General features: G+C 40.9%; 1 protein-coding gene across 1 annotated transcript; it reads left to right on the top strand.

Moving 5' to 3' along the window:
- The first annotated feature begins 820 nt into the window (after positions 1-820).
- On the top strand, positions 821-16,392 carry MRLN (myoregulin). Its single transcript, XM_045876214.2, has 3 exons — positions 821-1,357; positions 2,717-4,622; positions 16,163-16,392. The coding sequence occupies exon 3, from the start codon at positions 16,183-16,185 to the stop codon at positions 16,321-16,323; it is 141 nt and encodes a 46-aa protein (XP_045732170.1). The 5' UTR covers positions 821-1,357; positions 2,717-4,622; positions 16,163-16,182; the 3' UTR covers positions 16,324-16,392.
- The last annotated feature ends 3,170 nt before the right edge of the window (positions 16,393-19,562 follow it).

The raw sequence follows: 19,562 nt of genomic DNA, 5'->3' as shown, positions 1-19,562 counted from the left end.
CTAAATTTTGGACAAAGGGCTGAGGAGGACCAAAGGCCCTCTGGGTGTCTCCAAAGCCCATCTAAGTGTCTTAAATATCCCATCTGTGTCCAGGTCGTTTTTTCAGCCTCGGGTGATTGCTCTTGTGTTCCTTGAGCCCCTTGAGAATCCTGAAAAGGGGAGGGCCACCTTGAGCTCCAGGGACTATAGGAGCTGAGGGGAGATAGAGGGGTGGAGGAGGGAAGGGTTTTGAAGGGGAACAGATCCAACAATTCAAGGGAATTTAAAGGAGGGTCAGACTTAGTAAAAAGGAGGAAGAAGGAGCCACGAGGGGCAGGGAATGACAGGAAGGAAGATTTCAGGTGAGGGCCAGACTGAGGAGTTGTCTCATTTCCTCAAGAGGTCACTCAAGTTCCAAGTGTTCTTTAGGAAAATGTGGCCATTACTGAAGATCTTGACCTGAATCAGTGCCATCGTGGCAAAGCTTGTAGAGAGAGGGAGAAGAGGAGGGGAGTGCCAGAGAGAGAATTATTGTTCTGGATCAAATTGTGTCCCCTCCAAAGACATGTTGATGAGCTAACCTGGTACCTGTGAATGTGGCCTTACATGGAAACGGGGCGTTCGTTTGCTGGGGTAAGCAAGTTAAGATGAGGTCATTGGGTGGGCCATAATCCAACATGACTGGTGCCCTTATAAGAAGAGAAGATAGGGACACACAGGGAGAAGGTGACCATGTGGAGCCAGGGTGGGGCAAGAAGGGCTCTTCCCCTACAGCCTTCCGAGGAGGACACATGCCTCCCCACCCCCCCGGCCCCATCCTAGACCCCTGGATTCCAGACTTCTAGCCTCTAGATCTGTGAGACAACACATTTCTATTGTTTTAAGCCCACTAGTTCTGGTATTTTATTATGATAGCCCAGGGAAACTAATATAGCTAGCTAGTAACCCATGGGATTAGATGATTAAATCAGATATAAGACCTTACAGAAGACAGAAAAGATACTAGTTGTCTTATTCCTCTAATGCTCCTTGCACAATCCCAATCCCCCTCATTCAAACCTCAGTGGAGGAGCTGAGGGAACTTTCTTACAAAATAAACCGCTAGAGAAACAGAGGAAAAACTGAAGAAGCCTCGCTGAAGAGCCAGAGAAAGTTCTCTTTGCCTGAAAGAATCAGTGTAGCTTCTTGAAGTGTTACAACACAAAAATGGCCAGAGCACTGGATCCACTCACCATCATGGATCCTATATCCCCAGGACACAGAGTCCGAGAAGCCAGCATGAATACCGGGGTGGAGACGGAGGGACCCGACAGATGGTCAGCATCGATATAAGACATGGCGCCCAAAAACTGTCAAAGAGAAACAAATCCAGATTCAGGTAAGGAGAGACTTGGTTTAAAAAGACTATTGTAGGTGGTTGACAGGGGTTGGGGCTGGGGGAGGGGGGAGGGTGAAGGGAGAGGGGACAGTATGGAGTTTCAGTTTTGCAAAATGAAAAAGTTCTGGACCTCTATTGCCCAACAGTGTAAATACACTTAACATTGCTGAATGGCAAACTTAAAAATAATTAAAATGAGGGACGCCTGGGTGCCTCAGTTGGTTAAGTGTCTGCCTTCGGCTTTGGTCACGATCCCAGCATTCTGGGATAGAGTCCCACCTCAGGCTCCTTGCTCAGTGGGGAGCCTGATTCTCCCTCTGCTGGCAGCCCCCCACTGCTCTTTCTCTCTGTCTCTGACAAATAAATAGTCTTTAAAAAAAAATGATTAAGATGGTAAAGTTTATGATATGCATATTTTACCACAATTAAAAACATTTTAAGTTATTAAGAAGAGAAGAGACATAATATGGGGAGGGGGCCCCATTGCAATTCAGATAACACTCTGATCACAAGATCTACAAGCATCTCAAAGGTCAGGCTGAAAATGGCTTTTTCTTTTATAAAGAGGAGTAAACAAAGCTGAAAGGACTGGGTGTCCACAATTAGGTGAGAGGGTGTATGATTAGACAATTGATCAGAGAATGTCTGTGGTCAGTTAGTTTTTGAAAAATTCGGTAAGGAAGGGCTGTTCTGTATTCTGATGCAGGTGAGTCAAAGTTCAGGGGACTGTCTGGAGAGAGAAGCCTGAGTAGAGTTTGGTCAAGACACGTTAGTGAGTATTTTGTTCAGATTGGTCAGTGGGGACAAACTGTGGGGTTAAGCTGACCATTTATGAGACAGAGTGGGAATGTAGAGGGTCTGTGTCTGGCCTTGGGTAGATGAACAAGGGAGTTATCCACCAGTCTTATCTAAGTCATTTGAAGAAGGGTGGTTCTTTGCTGTAAACCTTTTCCCGGAACACAAAGTGGTGAGGAAGTTCAGGAGCACAGGATTCAGGTAGAGCCCAACATTATTACGCCCCTGACCCTGCTCCCCTCCCTCCACCCACCCCCCCAACAAGTTTTCCAGTGGTGAGTTTTTGAAGGAGTGCTCCACCAAAGTTGGCTAGCCCCCCCCCACCCCCCCACCCGCCGCCGCCCGGTCCTCACTCATAAAGCTTCCCTAAGTGTAAGCTATTGTTTGCATGTTCCTGGCACCATGCTGAGGACAGGGCATGCCTTATGTCACTTATTTCTGGAAACAACCTGATTACATTTCGGTTGCCATTTTACAGATGAAGAAACTGAGGAATAAGAAGAATACATAACATTACTCATGTCACATTGCTAATATCACATAATTAATATATTCATTTCCTAGGGCTGCAGGACAAATGACCACAAACTTGGTGGCTTAAAACAACAGAAATGTATCGTCTCCATTTTGGAAGCTGAAAGTCCAAGATCCAGGTGTCCACAAGGCCCTCCTTTCTCTGAAGTCACTCGGGCAGGATTCTTCCTCGTGTTGTCATCCCTGCAGTGGCTGCCAGCAGTCCTCGGGGTTCCTGGCTGGTAGACATACCATTCCAGTCTCTGTTTGCTTTGTCACATGGTGTCCTCACTGTGTGCCTCTCTGGATCCAAACTGCCTTCTCTTCTAAGGACACCAGTTATTGGGGTAGGGCCCAGTATTACCAATCTTAATCCAGGAAGAGCTCATCTTCAATTGATTATATGAGCAAGGTCCTATTTCCAAATAAGGCCACATTCACAGGTCCTGGGAGGTAGGACTTGAACATATCTTTCTGAGGGATACGATTCAACCCACAATAAGTGGTAGTAAGTGATGGAGCTAGGGCTCGGAACCACTCCCCTGTCATCTGCAGAGTGGGAACTTCAGGCCGCAGGCATGGGTCAAAATGACCCTTGAGGGAGTGTTAAGACAATATTAGAATGTCTGTTTTTAAATTTCATCTTTTAAAAATTTCCACTTGTGTTTTATGATGTACAGCATGTATTTACAATAGTACATGAGTGTGTTCTGTAAACATATATATATTCAGTGGGTACTCAAGAATTGTAACTGATCAGTGTATGAAAAAAAAATTAAGGCCCTGTACCAATCCTTTCCCTCTTACCCATCTCTTAAACTGGTGGTCAGTGGTGTATTACTTTCTCTTTTTAACAGTTGCCTCAGCAAAATAGCACCTCACTATTTGTAGTGAGGTGTTTTGATTTCCCCCCACCCCCAGGATTTGGTTGAAAAGGGTTTAGTTGGAAAAAGGACAGTTACCAGGCCTGAGCCAAGGTGACAGGTAGCTAGAACCTTAAGAATGAGGCGATTTGGCAAGATTTTTTCCCCTTCAGTTTGTATCCTTCGGTATTTCAATAACATTGTCTAACGATTGGTTGGTTTCCTTTTAACACCTCAGACAGACAGGCAGAGCCAGTGTTTAATATAATTTAGGTCTGAAAGCATGCTGTTAATGATCCAAACAATTTAACATCAGTTGTTGAGGGCAGGGGAGGCATATATCTTTTTTGGACTTTTTTTGAAATACAGTTTTTCAAAAGGAGAACCACTGCAACAAGTAACCAAGTTGTGATGCCGCTTCTATTCTTCGGACTTCAATGCTACAGTTTCCTTGTGTGATACTATTCCGAGACCTCCCCCAACACATACACATACATACACTTTGCCAGGAATTGTTTTGGGTTCCTTAAGGGAGAGACAGTGATATGCTCACAGGTAAATAAATCTCAAAATGATAATGTGCATTTGAAGATCCATTTGTTTATATATTTTAAAAACAGGGGGAAGTCAAAGTAAACCAGGCAAAATGTATAAATTTGTATTCAGATATCCATGGAAAAGAATCACTCAGAAGAACAAAGGATAATATAACACTAAATGAGTCATGGTGTTCTCCCAGAGAGTAAAACAGTATTCTTATTAGTTATTGTTTAATTCTTAGAACATTTGACATAAGGTTCTATTGATTGCTGGGGAGGGGGAGCTGGTCCCCTTCTCACGGGTTGTTTGAGTTCCTGTATGGGCCTAAGTATATTTTTGTTATAATTTATCCCACCTGTGCCTGTCAGTTCCTTCCTTTCCACTTGCATCCTCCCGTGACAGTCTGGCTCATGTTTCTTCATAAGGCTGTAAGCCAGTTATTAATAACAGCCCAGCGAGTCTCCTGATCCACCCAAGAGCATATGGTGTTTTTCACAAAAGAGAAGAGAGATCATCTCCTTGACTTTGGACTTCAATTATCGAGTCCCTCAACAGTAAGTTTGGCTCTTTAAACTATATGGCATTTTACAGTGTCGATGTGGGAGGAAAGTTTAGCATAACTCCTGTTTGCCTCTGGTAGGGGGAGAATATAGTAAGCCAAAACTTAGATTCCTAAAGCCAATTTCCCTCACTCTGCTTCAACCTCCCTCCAATCTGTATGAGGCGCTTGCACGACAGATGAACGAATTAGAATTTACAGTGTTTACAATCTCTCATTTCCTTCTGGCTAAGTAAAGGCAGGAGAAGAAGCAAGGGATTAATAATTCCTAAATTACTTGACCACACCTGGTGGCATGCTTGGTATTCCCGCCGCTCCAGTGATTGTGGAGAGAACTCTCACCCAGGGCAAGTACATGCACGGAGGGCTGCACCGGAGATGGGGGTCTTGTCGGTCTCCCCTGCTGGAGCTTCCATTCAGACAGGGCACCTGCCTTGTTCCAGTGGTTCATTGCTTTCTTGTTTTCTCTTTGCCGAAGGCTTTTCTTAGCAGCCTCCTTCATAATGGTTGCTTCTGAGAGTCCTGAAAAGTAGGTCACTGTGTTTTCTGTCTGGAAAAGGAGGACTTGCTCGGTCCTTGTGAGCTCAGCTGAAACCAGACAATCCAGTCATTCTTCAGGACCGGGGACTAACGCAGCTTCCTGCTTTTGTTACCTATATTCCATGCTCTTGAACATGTGCATCAGGCTTCTAAATAACACATTTAAGGGAGGCATTACAGCGAACTGGAAGGAGGCAGATGCTGGCCTGGTATGGAGCCCTGGCCTGGAGCACTAACCAGTTGTGTGAGTTTAAGCAAGCACTCAACCTCTCTGGGCCTCAGTTTCCTCATTTGTAAAATGAGAGTCATAATGACCTCTTTTATAGGGGAATGGGGTTTACTCATAATGTATATAAGTGGCCAAGTATACTAACATTATTTATGAAATCCCTCATTTGAATTTCTCCTGAATCTTCTTAGTTATCTCTTGTTTGTTTCACACTCAAATCTAGAGCCCCCAATGTGGTCTTTAACAGAAAACATTAATCTAAATGGTAGAGACAATGGACGGAGGTGGGCGGGGGCTGGGCTAAATGGGTGACGGGCATTAAGGAGGGCAGGTGTTGTGATGAGTACTGGGTATCACTCACTCTTATGTAAGTGATAAATCACTAAATTCTCCTGAAACCAGAACTACACTATATGTTAACTAGCTTGAATTTAAATTAAATTAAATCTTGGAAGAAAAAAAAAGAAAGAATTAAAAAACTAAATGGTAGAGACAATAATTGGTTTCATCTTTAGGATGGGCAGGCTGTGTGGAGGTCGACGCTGGGGCATATGGTTAGCAGTTCAGGACATTAGGCTACAGCTAAGATCAAAGAAGATGACAAACCTCCCAGAAAATTTCAAAGTGTAAGCTAGTATTTTCATAAACTTGCCTGCTTTACCAGTGTTCTAAAATTTGTCTTTTGGTTATGTGTTTCTATGGTTAGAAGGGACTACTTCCTCCTCATTGCTAGATTAATTCTGTGCCTGGAGGAGACAGACAGGAGGGTTGTCTCAAAGAGTACCTGCTTCCCAAAGTGTCCCCCTGTAACTCAGGAGATGAGATTTTTGCTTTCCTCCACAAGCTTTGATTATGCAGACATTTATTTAATTCCTACTGCGTGCAAAACATCGTGCTAGGTTAGCAAGGCATCAGTAAGCTCTGAATATAGTAGGAGAAAGAAGTCATTTTGTGAGTAACTCGGGCACAAGTCAGAACGGGCTGCTCCATGGTACATGAGATGCACAGACAGAAGACAGATAGGGCCCAGATTCCACAGGGCCTTCACACCCAAAAATGATCCCCCCAAAACGAGCATTGCTGGTTAGACTTCCCTTTGGAAGGCTGTAAATTTTTAGAAAATGATTCAGGGATTTTCAGCATTCCTCCCAAGGTTCACCTTCTAAGTAATGAGCTAGCGAGGCATAGAAGAACAGCACCGTAAAAGCTGCATCTCATCCTCAGCCCTCTACCCGTACATCCCCAGTTACTTTTTGTTTTTTGTTTTTTTTCAAGATTTTATTTATTTATTTGAGAGAGAGAGCAGGCATATGTGCATGATCAGGGGGAGGGGCAGAGGGAGAGGGAGAAGCAGACTTCCCACTGAGTGGGGAGCCTGACATGGGGCCTGATCCCAGGACCCTGAAATCATGACCTGAGCCAAATACAGACACTTAACCAACTGAGCCACCCAGGCGCCCCCAATTACTTTTTATTGAGCACCTATTTTCTTCTAAGGCCTGTGTTAAATGCTGGAAATACAATTCTGTCTTTAAAAAGGTCGCAGACTTCCATTTAACTTAAGATTCTGTTCTCCCCCTAGCCATCTACCTTCTCAGCTAAACTTGACTCCATAAAACACTTAACTGGTTTCAGAAATAAAATCTGTACCTTAATGAATCCAAAATTGCCACCAGGGAGTTTATGCAGGTTGTGTGTTGCAGAAAGTCGTTTGAAAAGTTTTGCCAGGTGCTGTTTAGAACTCCAACAGGCCCAGACAGTCTCCACTCTCTTCCACTCACCAGCCCCCAGCCTGGAGTGGCCCTTGCTTGGCTGTATGAATTCTGCAGATAAAAAACACAGACCTCACAAACACACACCCTCAGTCTCACTCCTGCTTCCTCACACCAAGGCAGGACAAACCTGTGCTGGGGCTTCCTCCCGAAACCTTGCAGAGCTGGTCCCCAGCCAGGCTCTGGGCAGTTCATCTGGCCCTGTAAGAGGGCACAACAGCTGTGATTCATGGAGAGAGTTGGGGAACCTGACAGGTTGATAACATTTTGATTATTTTGGTTCCAGAAGATTTCTTAATGTTAAGTGCCTGTAACTGGGCAATTTATGTCTTCTTGGGGGCAATGCACAATCTCCTATTTGGGGCAGGAATGTGCCCGTGGGAAATCTCAACCTTCAGAAGTCTTGGCAGTGGGTGATTAAGAGGAGATGTTTGTTCATGTGTAGAAAAATGGTTCATTTTAGGGCAAGATATTTACTTACAACATTCGAGGCATGGTCAAGATGGCCTGGGAAGGCCCCACCCACACAGGCATTGACCCAGAAAGAAAGCATGAGAGGGACAGTTGAAGAGAAGTAGAGGAGATCCACGCAGGTCGGGGAGCCCCCCAGCCCCCGGGGGGGTTTGGGGGGGACCCCCGTGAGTGCTGCCAGGTAATCCAGCCCACACGCCTGCACGCCTGCCTCCACTTCCCCTTGCCACCTTTAGATCCACTTGTTTGCTCTCATCCATCCGAGTCACTACTCTTCTCTTTCCCCCGCGTTGGGTGGCGGGGAAGTGGCCATGTTTCTGATTCGCTGCTTCACTGTAACAACCACTGTTTGCTCAAGCACCAGGCAGCATGCTGGGCTCTTGGCTTCCCTTTTTACCGATCCTGAGATACCCCAGTGGCGAAGGCTGTGGAGCCAGACAGACCTTCATTCAAATCCCCGGTTATCCCTGGCGTGTGACCTGAACTAGTTTATTTAACATCTCTGCTCTTCAGTTTCTCCCACTAAGGAAATAGGAGTGCTAATTACTCATGGTATCAGGTTTTATGTGATTAAAATCAAAGCATTTGTAGGCCCTTCCTAGTGATAGTTGCGAATAAAATCCTTTCAATTCCCTGCAAGACCAATATTATCTCTGGGTAGCAGGTGAGGTTAAGTGCCAGGTCTGAGGCTACAGGGCCACACCAGCTGGAACCAGGATCTAAAACCAGCTCGGTCTGGCTCTAAAACCTATGCTCGCTCCTTGTTCCACTTTGCTGACTGACCATCTGTGACCAAGCACATGTTTTTGTCCTCAGTCGAAGTCCACTTTGTCAAGCTCTGACCTGCCAAGTGTTTCAGTTTTCGCTTGTGACTTCCTTTATTTTGGACTCTTTGGTCTGACCTTGGCCCGAATCAGAGAAGTTGGAGGTGATGAAGGTAGAATGTCTCCCAATAAGCGAGTGAAATGCAGAATCCAATTTATCTCAAATGTCAAAAAATGGCTGAGGCCATCGTGATGGGTGGTTGTGAAGAAGTGTAGCTGTGGAGCCCCAGACAAATCGCTATACTTCCTGACCTTCTCTGGGCCTCGTTGGTCCACTGGGAAGTTTCCAAATCGCAAATATCTTTTCCAGTGCCAACGTTTCTGTCGTATTTCAGACCTTTCACTACTGTTGTTTTTCCTTAGCTGGAAAGAGAAAAATCTCTTTGAAATCCTATCTCAAGCAGGAAACAAGGTACAACGATCATGCCGGCAGTCATTTAAGTGTAAAGCCACATGCCATTATTATGATTCTCATTCAACAAGCTTTCTCTCATACAAGACTCGTATCACTGATGAATTAATTTCTCAGATCTGTGTTAAATTTCCTTTCTCACATAATTCAGCTTTGGGCAGAATCTAATGGGGCCTTAACTAGTTCAAAAAGTGCAATTTGAACTCAAATTTTAGAAACTTACATAACGCACAAAATCCATTTACTTTTGAATAGGCCTGAGTTTTTAGTTAACTTTTGAATGACTCAAATTTGAAGAGTCTCCTGGCCTGCCACACCAGCGTCCATTTCTAGAGTCCTCAGGGGACAAGTCTTCATTATGCCGTAGAAACTGTAGGCATCCTAACAGGACGTTCCTATCCTAAAATCCCATATTGCTGGTGCCAAATTTTTGTTGCCTACCAGCAACTTGTCTTGGTTCCCTAATTACAAGCAAAAAACAAATACAGAAGCAAAAACAACAAGACATAACTCCCATATGATTTCTGAAGTTTCTAAAAGATAATTTTATTGAACATAAACTTTAAAAGAGACATTTTCCATATAGAAAGCACCCAACTTTGGGATTTTACTTTTTAAATATTTGCTAAAAAAGGTAGACTTAATATATGTGTTTTTCCTGTTGTAATTGTCATTTAAACAAAATGACCTTCCGGTCTTCTGAAAAAGCTTCCACTTTACATGCAGTTATAAAAGCAATATTTGTTGAAAATGGATTGATGTCAGATACTGTGAGGCATTGGGATCCAGGGTGGGTAAAGCCATCCTTACTTTCTAGTAAGACATCTGCAGTCTATGGGGTGGTATATGTAAACAACCATAAAACAGTGTAGTGAGTTGAAATATGGTACAGACAAGCTGGCTTAAATTCTGCCTGAGGAAGTCAGGCTAGATCACAGAAGAGGTAACACTGGGTTTCAAAGGTGTGTGACAATTTTGTGTGCTTAGGTGTTTAAAGAGAGCCGAGAAGAATGACTCATTCAAGGATACTATCTAGGAAGTAATATGCTAGATTATAATTATAATAATATTTACCATTGCTTATTATGTGTACTTGCTAAGCACAATATCATCTCGTTTAATTCTCATACTGCCCTAATAAATAGGTACTATTATTTTCATCCCCATTTTATAGAAGTGCTAACTAAGGCACAGAGAGTTCATGTAACTTGTCCAAGGTCTCATGGTAAGTAGCAGATCTGAGTGAGACCCCATCAGTCTGATTCCAGACCCATCGTTCAACCACCATGTCCTGAAAACATTCTTGTTATTTCTTCAGCTAATGTTAAGGAGGTCAAAGGGAAAAACTTGTCAGTCAAATGCTGATCAGTGGGTAGATAACAAAGTAATAATAAACAAGAATAAAATTGCAAATAAAAAAGCTAATAAATAGATTTAAAAAACCTGTACTTTCAGCAAACCTGGTTGCTAGAGTAAGCTCACATTGGTGGTCTGTGAATGTTCCATTTACAAAGAGCAGATTATTTTGATGTGAGTAAATGAACAGCTGGCTGTTGTATAGATATCTCAGCAAATTCGGGGTTATCTCTCCCAGAAGAGTCATTGCAAGACTGTCCTTCACATTATTCAACCAGTCTTTCACAGACACACAAAGGAGCCAGGACCAAAGAGGAAGAATGGCGGTTAATAATTACATGTGGATATTTCCATTTCAGTATGGTCAATTTCCATTGTAATACAGATCTTTTCAAAAGCAACTTTTTGTTTGAAAATATTAATAAATCTATGTAGTTGAAAGATGGTGCCACCTGGAGTCCTGGGTTAGTAGAATCTAGGATCTAGCACAGAACACAGAGTGGCCTTGGGTAATTGCCCCATGTTCTAAAAGCACATAACCACAGCCTGGCACATGCTAGCCCCTCAATAAATGGTAATCATTGTACTTTACTTGAATGACCTATTAGGTAAAAAGGGACAGATTTCAATTATGTGTCATTTTCCAACATGTGTTTCTAGGGAACTTTGTTCAATATTATCTTGACCATTAGATACTGATGGAAACAAGAGTAGGAGGAACAAATTCTTGTCAAAAAAGGAAATATTTTTGAAGTATGACTCAAGAGTTTAAGACTACAAACTTGAATCCACTGAAAAGTGTTTTTCTTTTGACTGAAAAGGAGGCTTTCCAAAGTATGTTCTGTTCTTTGTCTTGACAAGAATCCATGCCTAATGAGGGGAAATAATAGAGGTTGAGAGAAATTGAAAAAATGGTGAGGTCTCACAGCGGGGAGGGGCAAGCCATTTAGCAAATCCACTCTTCTTATGGTTGCAGAAGTCAGAGTTGATTTGAGAAGCCCCATTTTATATAAAAACAAGATTGTAAAGGTTTTAAAGGCAAGAGCCTACAAGCTGATGGCAAGAGGAAGAACAGGGAATACAGTGAAATTCAACTCCCAGAGACCAAAGTTTATTGCTACTCTCCATTTGTCCAGCTTCCTTTGTGGGATACCACTATTCAACCACTCGATAAACAATGAACGGGTCACTTTGAATTAGATTATTTGGACTCTTCCTGGAGTCAAAAGACAAAATAAATATAAATCTTAAAAACTAGATAAGAGAGTATTTTCAGTACAACATTCTATAAAATAATAAATTGATTCCCAGTGCCTTCTGGAAATAGGGAAAAGAAAGGTAGGTAGAAGCATTGCAAATGAGACAATAAATTATTTGCAGTCATCTGAAATTTCGACATGAACTATTATTAGGCCCAAAATAATCTGGGATGTCTTATATCAGAAATTGGAGGTTATTTTAGTTATGATTTTTAAATACTACATTCAAGATAAGACCATGGTCTTGAAATAGTCACGCTCAGTATGTTCTATCATACTCTTAAAAGTGTCCTAATTTGTTTGAAATTTGTATTTTTGGTGCATGTTGTATCCAATAAAAAACACTAGGAATCATTTCTTCCCCTGAAAACTGCTGCTTCTAAATAGCTTTTCCCCCAAAAAAGAATGTCCCTCCAATCCCAAAGAAAAAAACACCTGATTACAAAGTGTCCAGTTAAGTAAGAATTAAACAAACCATAAATCAAAGTGCAGTGACACTCATAATTTTAATCCACAGTAAAATCTGAGCACGTTAATAAGCTTGTGATGATACAAGTCTGTGTCCTTCCAATGATTTAGATCTAAAAGCAGATCTATCATCAAGTTGAAGAACCAAACAGGAACCACCCATATTCCTGTTGATCATGAGCATTTTGAACGAGACAAGAACATGTTCTTTAGCAAAAGAGACTTAAAATGAACTCAAGAAAAGTTAAGTTTATCAGTGAAACATTTTAATTGAAAATATGTAATTTGTAATGTTTCATGGATAAATCTAATTTTCCCAAGTTCATACTTGTTTAAATGATTGGTCTGGCAAAATAAAATCAGTATACGTCAATTTTGTATATATGGAGAAGGAAGAGGACTGGCAATTTTGAAACTAGTTTCTTTATTTTCTAAAGTTATATAAGCAAGCAATGTCTTTTTAAATGAAAATCAAGAAATGGAAACAGCAAGGATAAAAAAAATCACATATAGTCCTTCCTTCCAAACTTGGCCTCTGTGATCGTTTGTAGATATTTCTGTTTTTTTTTTTCTCATATTTCAGTTGTGAAGTTTCACATACATGCAGAAAAGCACATAAAGCTTATATGTACAGTCTAACAAGTGGTTATAAAGTGATTGCCAATGTAACCACCACCCAGGACAAGAAATTAAACAGTGCTGGCAGCTCCTCATCCCGCCTATCCCCTCCCTTACCCTCACTGAAGTCACCCCATCCTGATGTATGGTAGCCAATCCCTTGCTTTTCTTGATAAATTTACCTCCTACACTGTTGCCATACATATGCACCCCTAAACTGCACACTTTTAAAAGAGGATTTATTTATTTTAGAGATAGGGTGCAGGGGGAGGGGCAGAGGGAGAGGGAGAGAATCTCAAGCAGACTCCATACTGAGTGCAGAGCCCGAGGGGGCATAATCTCACAACCCTGAGATCATGACCTGAGCCAAAACCAAGAGTTGGTTGCTTTAACCAAATGCGCCACCCATGCGCCCTTTTGGTGCCTTGCTTTTTTTAAAACTTCAATATTATGATTGTAAAATTTACCCCTGCTTTTGTTTGTAGCTGTAGCTTAATTTTCAGTATTGTGTCGTATTCCATTATATGAATTTATCTATTTATCTGCTAATGGGCATTCGGGTTGTTTCTTTTTTTTTTTTCTTGCTTTTTATGACTTTTTTTTTTTGAGAATTTTTTTATTATGTTAATCACCATACATTACATCATTAGTTTTTGATGTAGTGTTCCATGATTTATTGTTTGTGCATAACACCCAGTGCTCCATGCAGCACTCGGGTTGTTTCTAAGTGGAGAATATTATGAACAATGTGTGTCCTGGTGCGGATATCCATGCACCCAGTATATACCTAGGAGTGTAATGGGTGGTCGTAAGGTAAGGGTTTTAATCATATGTAAATATTTAAACATAATTTTCTAAGTAGTGTTTTTATTATTTCATAGTTGTAATAACCATCATTTTATTGGATAAATAATCTTCCATTTATTCCTAAATTTTATAGCCTGGTCTTTTGTAATAAATTTACTCCTGCACTTTCTAATTTGTTCATAAAAGTGATACAAAATTTTAAACCTTAAGAATTTATAGCAGACATGGGGCGCCTGGGTGGCTCAGTCATTAAGCGTCTGCCTTCGGCTCAGGTCATGGTCCCAGGGTCCTGGGATCGAGCCCTGCATCGGGCTCCCTGCTCGGTGGGAAGCTTGCTTCACCCTCTCCCACTCCCCTTGCTTGTGTTTCCTCTCTCTCTGTGTCTCTCTCTCTCTGTCAAATAAATAAATAAAATCTTTATTAAAAAAAAGAATTTATAGCAGACATACAATCACATGGACTATGGTCTTTCGTAGACGGTGAAGTTTTGTATGCTGTCATAGAAGATATTAAGCAAATATATTTAAAATAATTTTTAGGGGATTTTTTGATTCAGTTGTGTTTGACCTATAACACTGCATAAGTTTAAGGTGTAGGACATACTGATTTGATACTTTTATATTGCAGTATGATTGCCATAGTAGTATTAGCTAATACCTCTGTCACATCACATAATTATCATTTCTTCTCGTGTTGAAAACAATTAAAACCTAGTCTCTTAGCAAGTTTAATGTTTATAGTATAGTTTTTTTGTCTATAATCACTGTACTGGGTATTAGGTCTTTAGAACTTTCTTACTAGTTGTATGTATCTTTCAACAACATTTCTCCCATTCCCCCACCCCCTGAGAAGTATTGTTTAAAAGACATGATGAATGTTTGCCCTACCAGGAAAACCCTAGAATTCAGCTTAACCTATCTGTTAAAATTTCAGTGTTTAGCTGCACAAATCTGTGATAAATTAAAATTAAAGTGTCATATTTTCAGAAGTCCGCTCTTTGACATCTTCCTGACTTCTTTGAAAGTAATTTTAGCAGCCTCTCTGCTCCTCCACTTTGTATACTATCTCACTATGCAATAAAACCTTTTTAATGTGCTTTGACACAGGGACCAAGGTTGCTAAGAGACCACCTGTGCTGAATGCATTTTGTTCTAGCAAGAGCTTAGGGAGTGAACACTAAGGAGCAGGGTTAGCTACCACTAACTGGGATTAAGTCAGGTGGGAAACGGGTTTCTACTCACTCATCAGTCCCTACCAGCTCTCTGGCCTTTCCCACACTTCCTATTTTGGTCTCTTGCTGTTGTTGGAGGAAAGTAAAGGTGCCCCTCAGAGCACAGATTAAAGAAACACGAGCTGGAGGCCACAGCCATAGGAGTGAAGGAAATACTTAGCAAACCCATGTATTATTCTCATTCCTTGTTTCTGAAACATAGGCAAAAGGAATCGTTGAATGTCAGGGAAATTCTAGGTGTTTACTTTGCCAGTGAGTGCTGTGTAATTTGGGGCCTGCCATTCCCTCCTCCAGGAATGGGGCTAGTTATTACAGAACTTAACCAAGATTGCTAAATTGGGAGAAGACAACACCGTCCAAACCTCATCTCTTCCACTCTCTCTCACAATTCAACCTGCCTTTTTGGTTTTTGAGTGAAAATAGCAAAAAATATTCTTCTACCCTAACACTGCCACTTTTAAAATGTATTGACGCTCCTTTTTGAGTGTATAAAAGGAACTTTGAGGCAAGTCTTTGAAAATTGTTGGATTTATTTGACCTTGCATTCCTGAAAAAGGAGTTCAGAATGGTTCTAAACTCCCTACCTGACAGGCATTCGGTAGAATGTTCCAACAGTGTTGCTACACAGAGCTCACATTAGTACCTTTTAAAATTCCATAATACTTTATGAAATTCCTGTTATTTGTAAAAACTGTTTGATTAACACAGAAACGTGGAGGAAATTAAATGTTTGAATATCTTATTCAGTGACCAAAATAATGAGAGAGAACCTTGAGGAAAGATCAAGACAATGAAAAAGACCTTTTGTTGTTTAATTAAAAAAACATTTTATCACCTGCCTTTTTCCATGTTTTCAAATTCTCATTTCCTCGTGATGCTGCCCATACAGGTGGGAAGAAGGACAATTTCACGGATGCCAATAGAGATGATGACTTTGTAGATGAGATTTCATAAAAAACTAATTACTGATAATATGACAAGAGGATGGTCAGTGTGATAGTTCCTTGAGCTGTGTTTTTATTATTTCATAGTTGTAATAACCATCATTTTATTGGATGGTTATTATTTCTTTCTTTTTATTTATTTATTTATTTATTTTTAAGATTTTATTTATTTATTTGTCAGAGAGAGAGACAGAGGGAGAGCAAGCGCACAAGCAGGGGGAACGGCAGGCAGAGGGAGAAGCAGGCTCCCCCCTGAGCAGGGAGTCCGATGCGGGACTCGATCCCAGGACCCTGGGATCATGACCTGAGCTGAAGGCAGACGCTTAACCGACAGCCATCCAGGCGTCCCAAGCTGTTTCTTTTTAGAAAGAAAGGCATATTTGACATGTAGAAAAATGTATGATTATGACATAATGTGGTCAAAATGAGTGGGTGGAAAATATTTTAATTCATTAGGAGGAAAATAATTTTAGTTTATAGATGTGTATAGATGTTCCCTCATCACTGTTTCTTTACAGTACAAATATTCTATTGAATTTAAAGAATCAGGATTATAATAAATATGTTTATTTCAGGATACTTCTCTCTTTTTTTCCCCCCCTAGGGAGCAAGAACATTCTGGATATGATGTGTAAAAACTGGATATTAATGTCTACTACTGTTCCCGCAAGTCCAGAAGATGAAATTGTTGGAAGACTTCTAAAAATTTTGTTTGTTATCTTTGTTGACTTTATGTCTATTATATATGTCATTATAACTTCCTAAAGAGCTGAGTTCCCTTGCTTAACATGTAAATTTCACATTAATTCCACTGAATAAAAATTTGTAGTTTCATTTGTTGAGTGATTTTATTTTGATCTCCAGTTATTCTAGAAGCCAAAAGGACATTACAATCAAAACAATATCATGTATTGTTTAGTATCTTAAGGTTTATAAAACATCATAAAAATTAATGTGTTTTTTTCTCCAGAAATCTACACTACTGATTCATAAAACTTCTTGACTTTTTAACACGATTGTAATTTGGTAGATTGACTAAAATTTGTAAGTGTAATTATGGGTGATTTTTTTTTCAGGATGCATACCTACCTGAAATTTTATCTGGTTCTATTTTTAACACACCCAGCTTAACATATGATAATCTTTCCATACAATATGCCAGTAGTTTATACTCATTTTCTTGTACACTTATCTCATCTGTGTGGAGGTAGGTATGTTTTTCTGAACCCTGGACAATTTTATGTTTCTATCAACAAAAACTTAAGAGTTAGGAATAGAAATACTGTAAAGAGAGTATAGAGAATAGAACTTACATGAGAGGAGAGAAAACAGGTGCAGTGTGTGTCAATTTTCTATTTGGGTCTAAATGCTCCCACTATGTCATTTAATGTAAGGCTCACAATAATTCTAAGAGGCAGGTTTGTTGCCCTCATTTTACAGAAGGAAAAATGGGATGTTGGGAGGATTATGCTAGCTTGAGACCAAAACGAGGAAGCGGCAGAACCAGGTCTTGGGCAGTGGCAATCCACATTATGTTGCCACCAAATATAAATAATAATAAGACGAATGTGATTAAGAACCAATCTGCAGAGCTTAGCTTTTTTTCACAATAATGTTTTATTCAAGGTCCTAGGGCTGTATTTTTGCATTGCCCCTATTTATTTTCTTATTCCACATTTAAAAATCTTTATGAAAAAGAGAGATCATTTACCCTGCTTGACAATGCCTTCTCTTTACTTGTTTTCTTCATTTCCTCATTTTCTGATAGTGTTAAAATATAGCTGTTGAACTTCGGCTTTTTAAGTGTCTGAAAAGCAAAGGTCACTCTGTCCTTTAGACTTTCTGGCTTTTTACGTTGGACACACATGCTTCACAAAATTCTGATTTCTTCCATGTGATGACCATTTTCTCAGATTTGGCCCAATCATTAATGCAAGATTTCATAAGAGGCCTAATGAAGTGTGAAAGGAATCTGGGACCTTTGAGACTTATTACTTAACTGACTCTTACTTAACCTTTCAGTGGTGTTGTGTATTTAACCATAAGCCAAACAGAGTTAAACCATTTAAACATTTGCTGTAACAGAAAATCCTACTTCTACACTATACATTCACCCCCTTCCCTTTGGATACAAGGGTCACGTCCTGTTGATGTAATGGGTTTCTCCCCACTTCCCTCTATTTGGGATTTGTTGGGACCTATTATCAGTTACTGACAGGAGAGTAAAGTCACTCCATCTTCTGGAAATTGTTTTTCTTTCCCCCTGTCTGCTTCCAGGCAGTAGACAATGTGGTTAGAAGCATTGACTCTGAAGCCAGACTACCTGCATCCAAATCTGGGCTTTGCCTCTTACAGTTTAAGAGCCCTGTGTCTCCCCTCCCTTACCTGTAAAAACAAGTGCTTGTATCATAGGTTTGTAGAGAGGATGAAATGAGATGACCATGCAAAGCGTGTAGCACAGTTCTTGGCTTATGGAAAAACTGAAGCCGCGATAGATTGGTGTTATCAGCATCCTTAGGTGGGAGCACAAGAGACTTGACTTCCTTCACGCTGAGTGTTAGAGGGTCTCAGTCACCTACCTGTCCTACACTTCCCCCTCGCCCTTAGAATGACCTCGCATAACCCATGCCCTTGGCCTGCGAGTGTGACTGCTTGCCACTGGGCCTGGGCATAGTTCTGGGCGAGGTGTAGATCTAAACCCTTTGACACAGGAGGGATCCTTTGGTGATGTTATTTTGGGACCTGGCAATTACAACTAAATACAATATGACTTGCGACAACACAGGAACATTGAAAAATATCTTTTTGCAATAAGTAATCAGAGTCTTGGCTTTATAATTAGAAATATATTGCTTTTTTTTCACTGTTCAAAAATATGCCTTCAGTTCCTTTTTGCCAGGCATGGTGCTGAACAACCAGGTCAAAGTAGTGAAGAAAGCATAGTTTTCCTGCTGCCGCGGAGCTCACAGTCCAGTGGGGGAAAATGAGTGACCCAAAGGGTACAATTGCTATTGGGTAAAGTAGCAGACAGGACATGCCTGGCGTGTTATGGAGGGTGTGGTGTTGTGGAGGATGTTCTGGAGGCTGCCAGGAGCAGCAAGTCCTGGGATCCTGTTGGACATGCAGAACCTTAACTTCCCCCGCAGGCCTACTGAACTCAGAAGCTGCACTGTAATCAGATCCCGTGATTCATATGCATGCTACAGTTTGAGAAACATTTATGTGGAAGGAAGCTCACTGAACTAAGTGTTCCTACTGTCTGGCTAGTGGACAGATACGTGACCTCTGGGCAAGTTGCTTAACCTCTCTGGGTCTCACACTCCTCCTGCATTAAAATAGAACAGAATGAATAAAAACCAAAAATGGCATTAGCATTACCTCCTTTGCATATTGCATAGAAATGTTGTGAATTTTAAACGAACTGAACCAAAACACATAGAAATGCATAACAGAAAACAGTTATATAAATCTAAGATGTCCTAAACATCAAGAAGACAGGAGTAACTCTGGGAGGTAAGGGACTCGTGACTTCCTTTAGGAGAACTGGAAAAGGATTGTTCTCATAAATGGTAATAATATCCACTGTGTGGATGCATGTCTGCAGCTTGGACTAGGTAACACGTGTTTTCTGTGCAGTTTCATAGAACTTAATGTCCACAAGCACTGTTACAGTCAACCCTCCAGCTGAACTGGATGGTGTTTTTTTCAGCATGCCACTAATACATATGAATTGTCTGGCCATGCCTGAGCTCATGTGTCTACATGCTGTTAATTTCATAATCTCGGTATCAACTCAAGTGGCCTTGCATCCTTCCCAGTTCTGCAGTCCTTGAAGACTTTCAGAAGAGAGGTCAGAAGTTGCCTGCTAGAATCCTCCTAATTCATAAATGGCAACAGCTGAAGCTGGAATGGGCTGTGCTAAATGTTTTGCATACATTATGCAATTTAATCTGTACTAACAGATCTAGGAGATGTTTCCACTTTGCAGATGAAGAGATGCAGGC

This window comes from Mirounga angustirostris, unplaced genomic scaffold, assembly GCF_029215605.1.
Source record: "Mirounga angustirostris isolate CCGP_5_RB_7025 unplaced genomic scaffold, mMirAng1.0.hap1 SCAF_6, whole genome shotgun sequence".
In the NCBI taxonomy this organism is placed as follows: domain Eukaryota; kingdom Metazoa; phylum Chordata; class Mammalia; order Carnivora; family Phocidae; genus Mirounga; species Mirounga angustirostris.
Note: the sequence above shows the minus strand (reverse complement) of the source record. Positions and strands in the feature narration are given on the sequence as shown.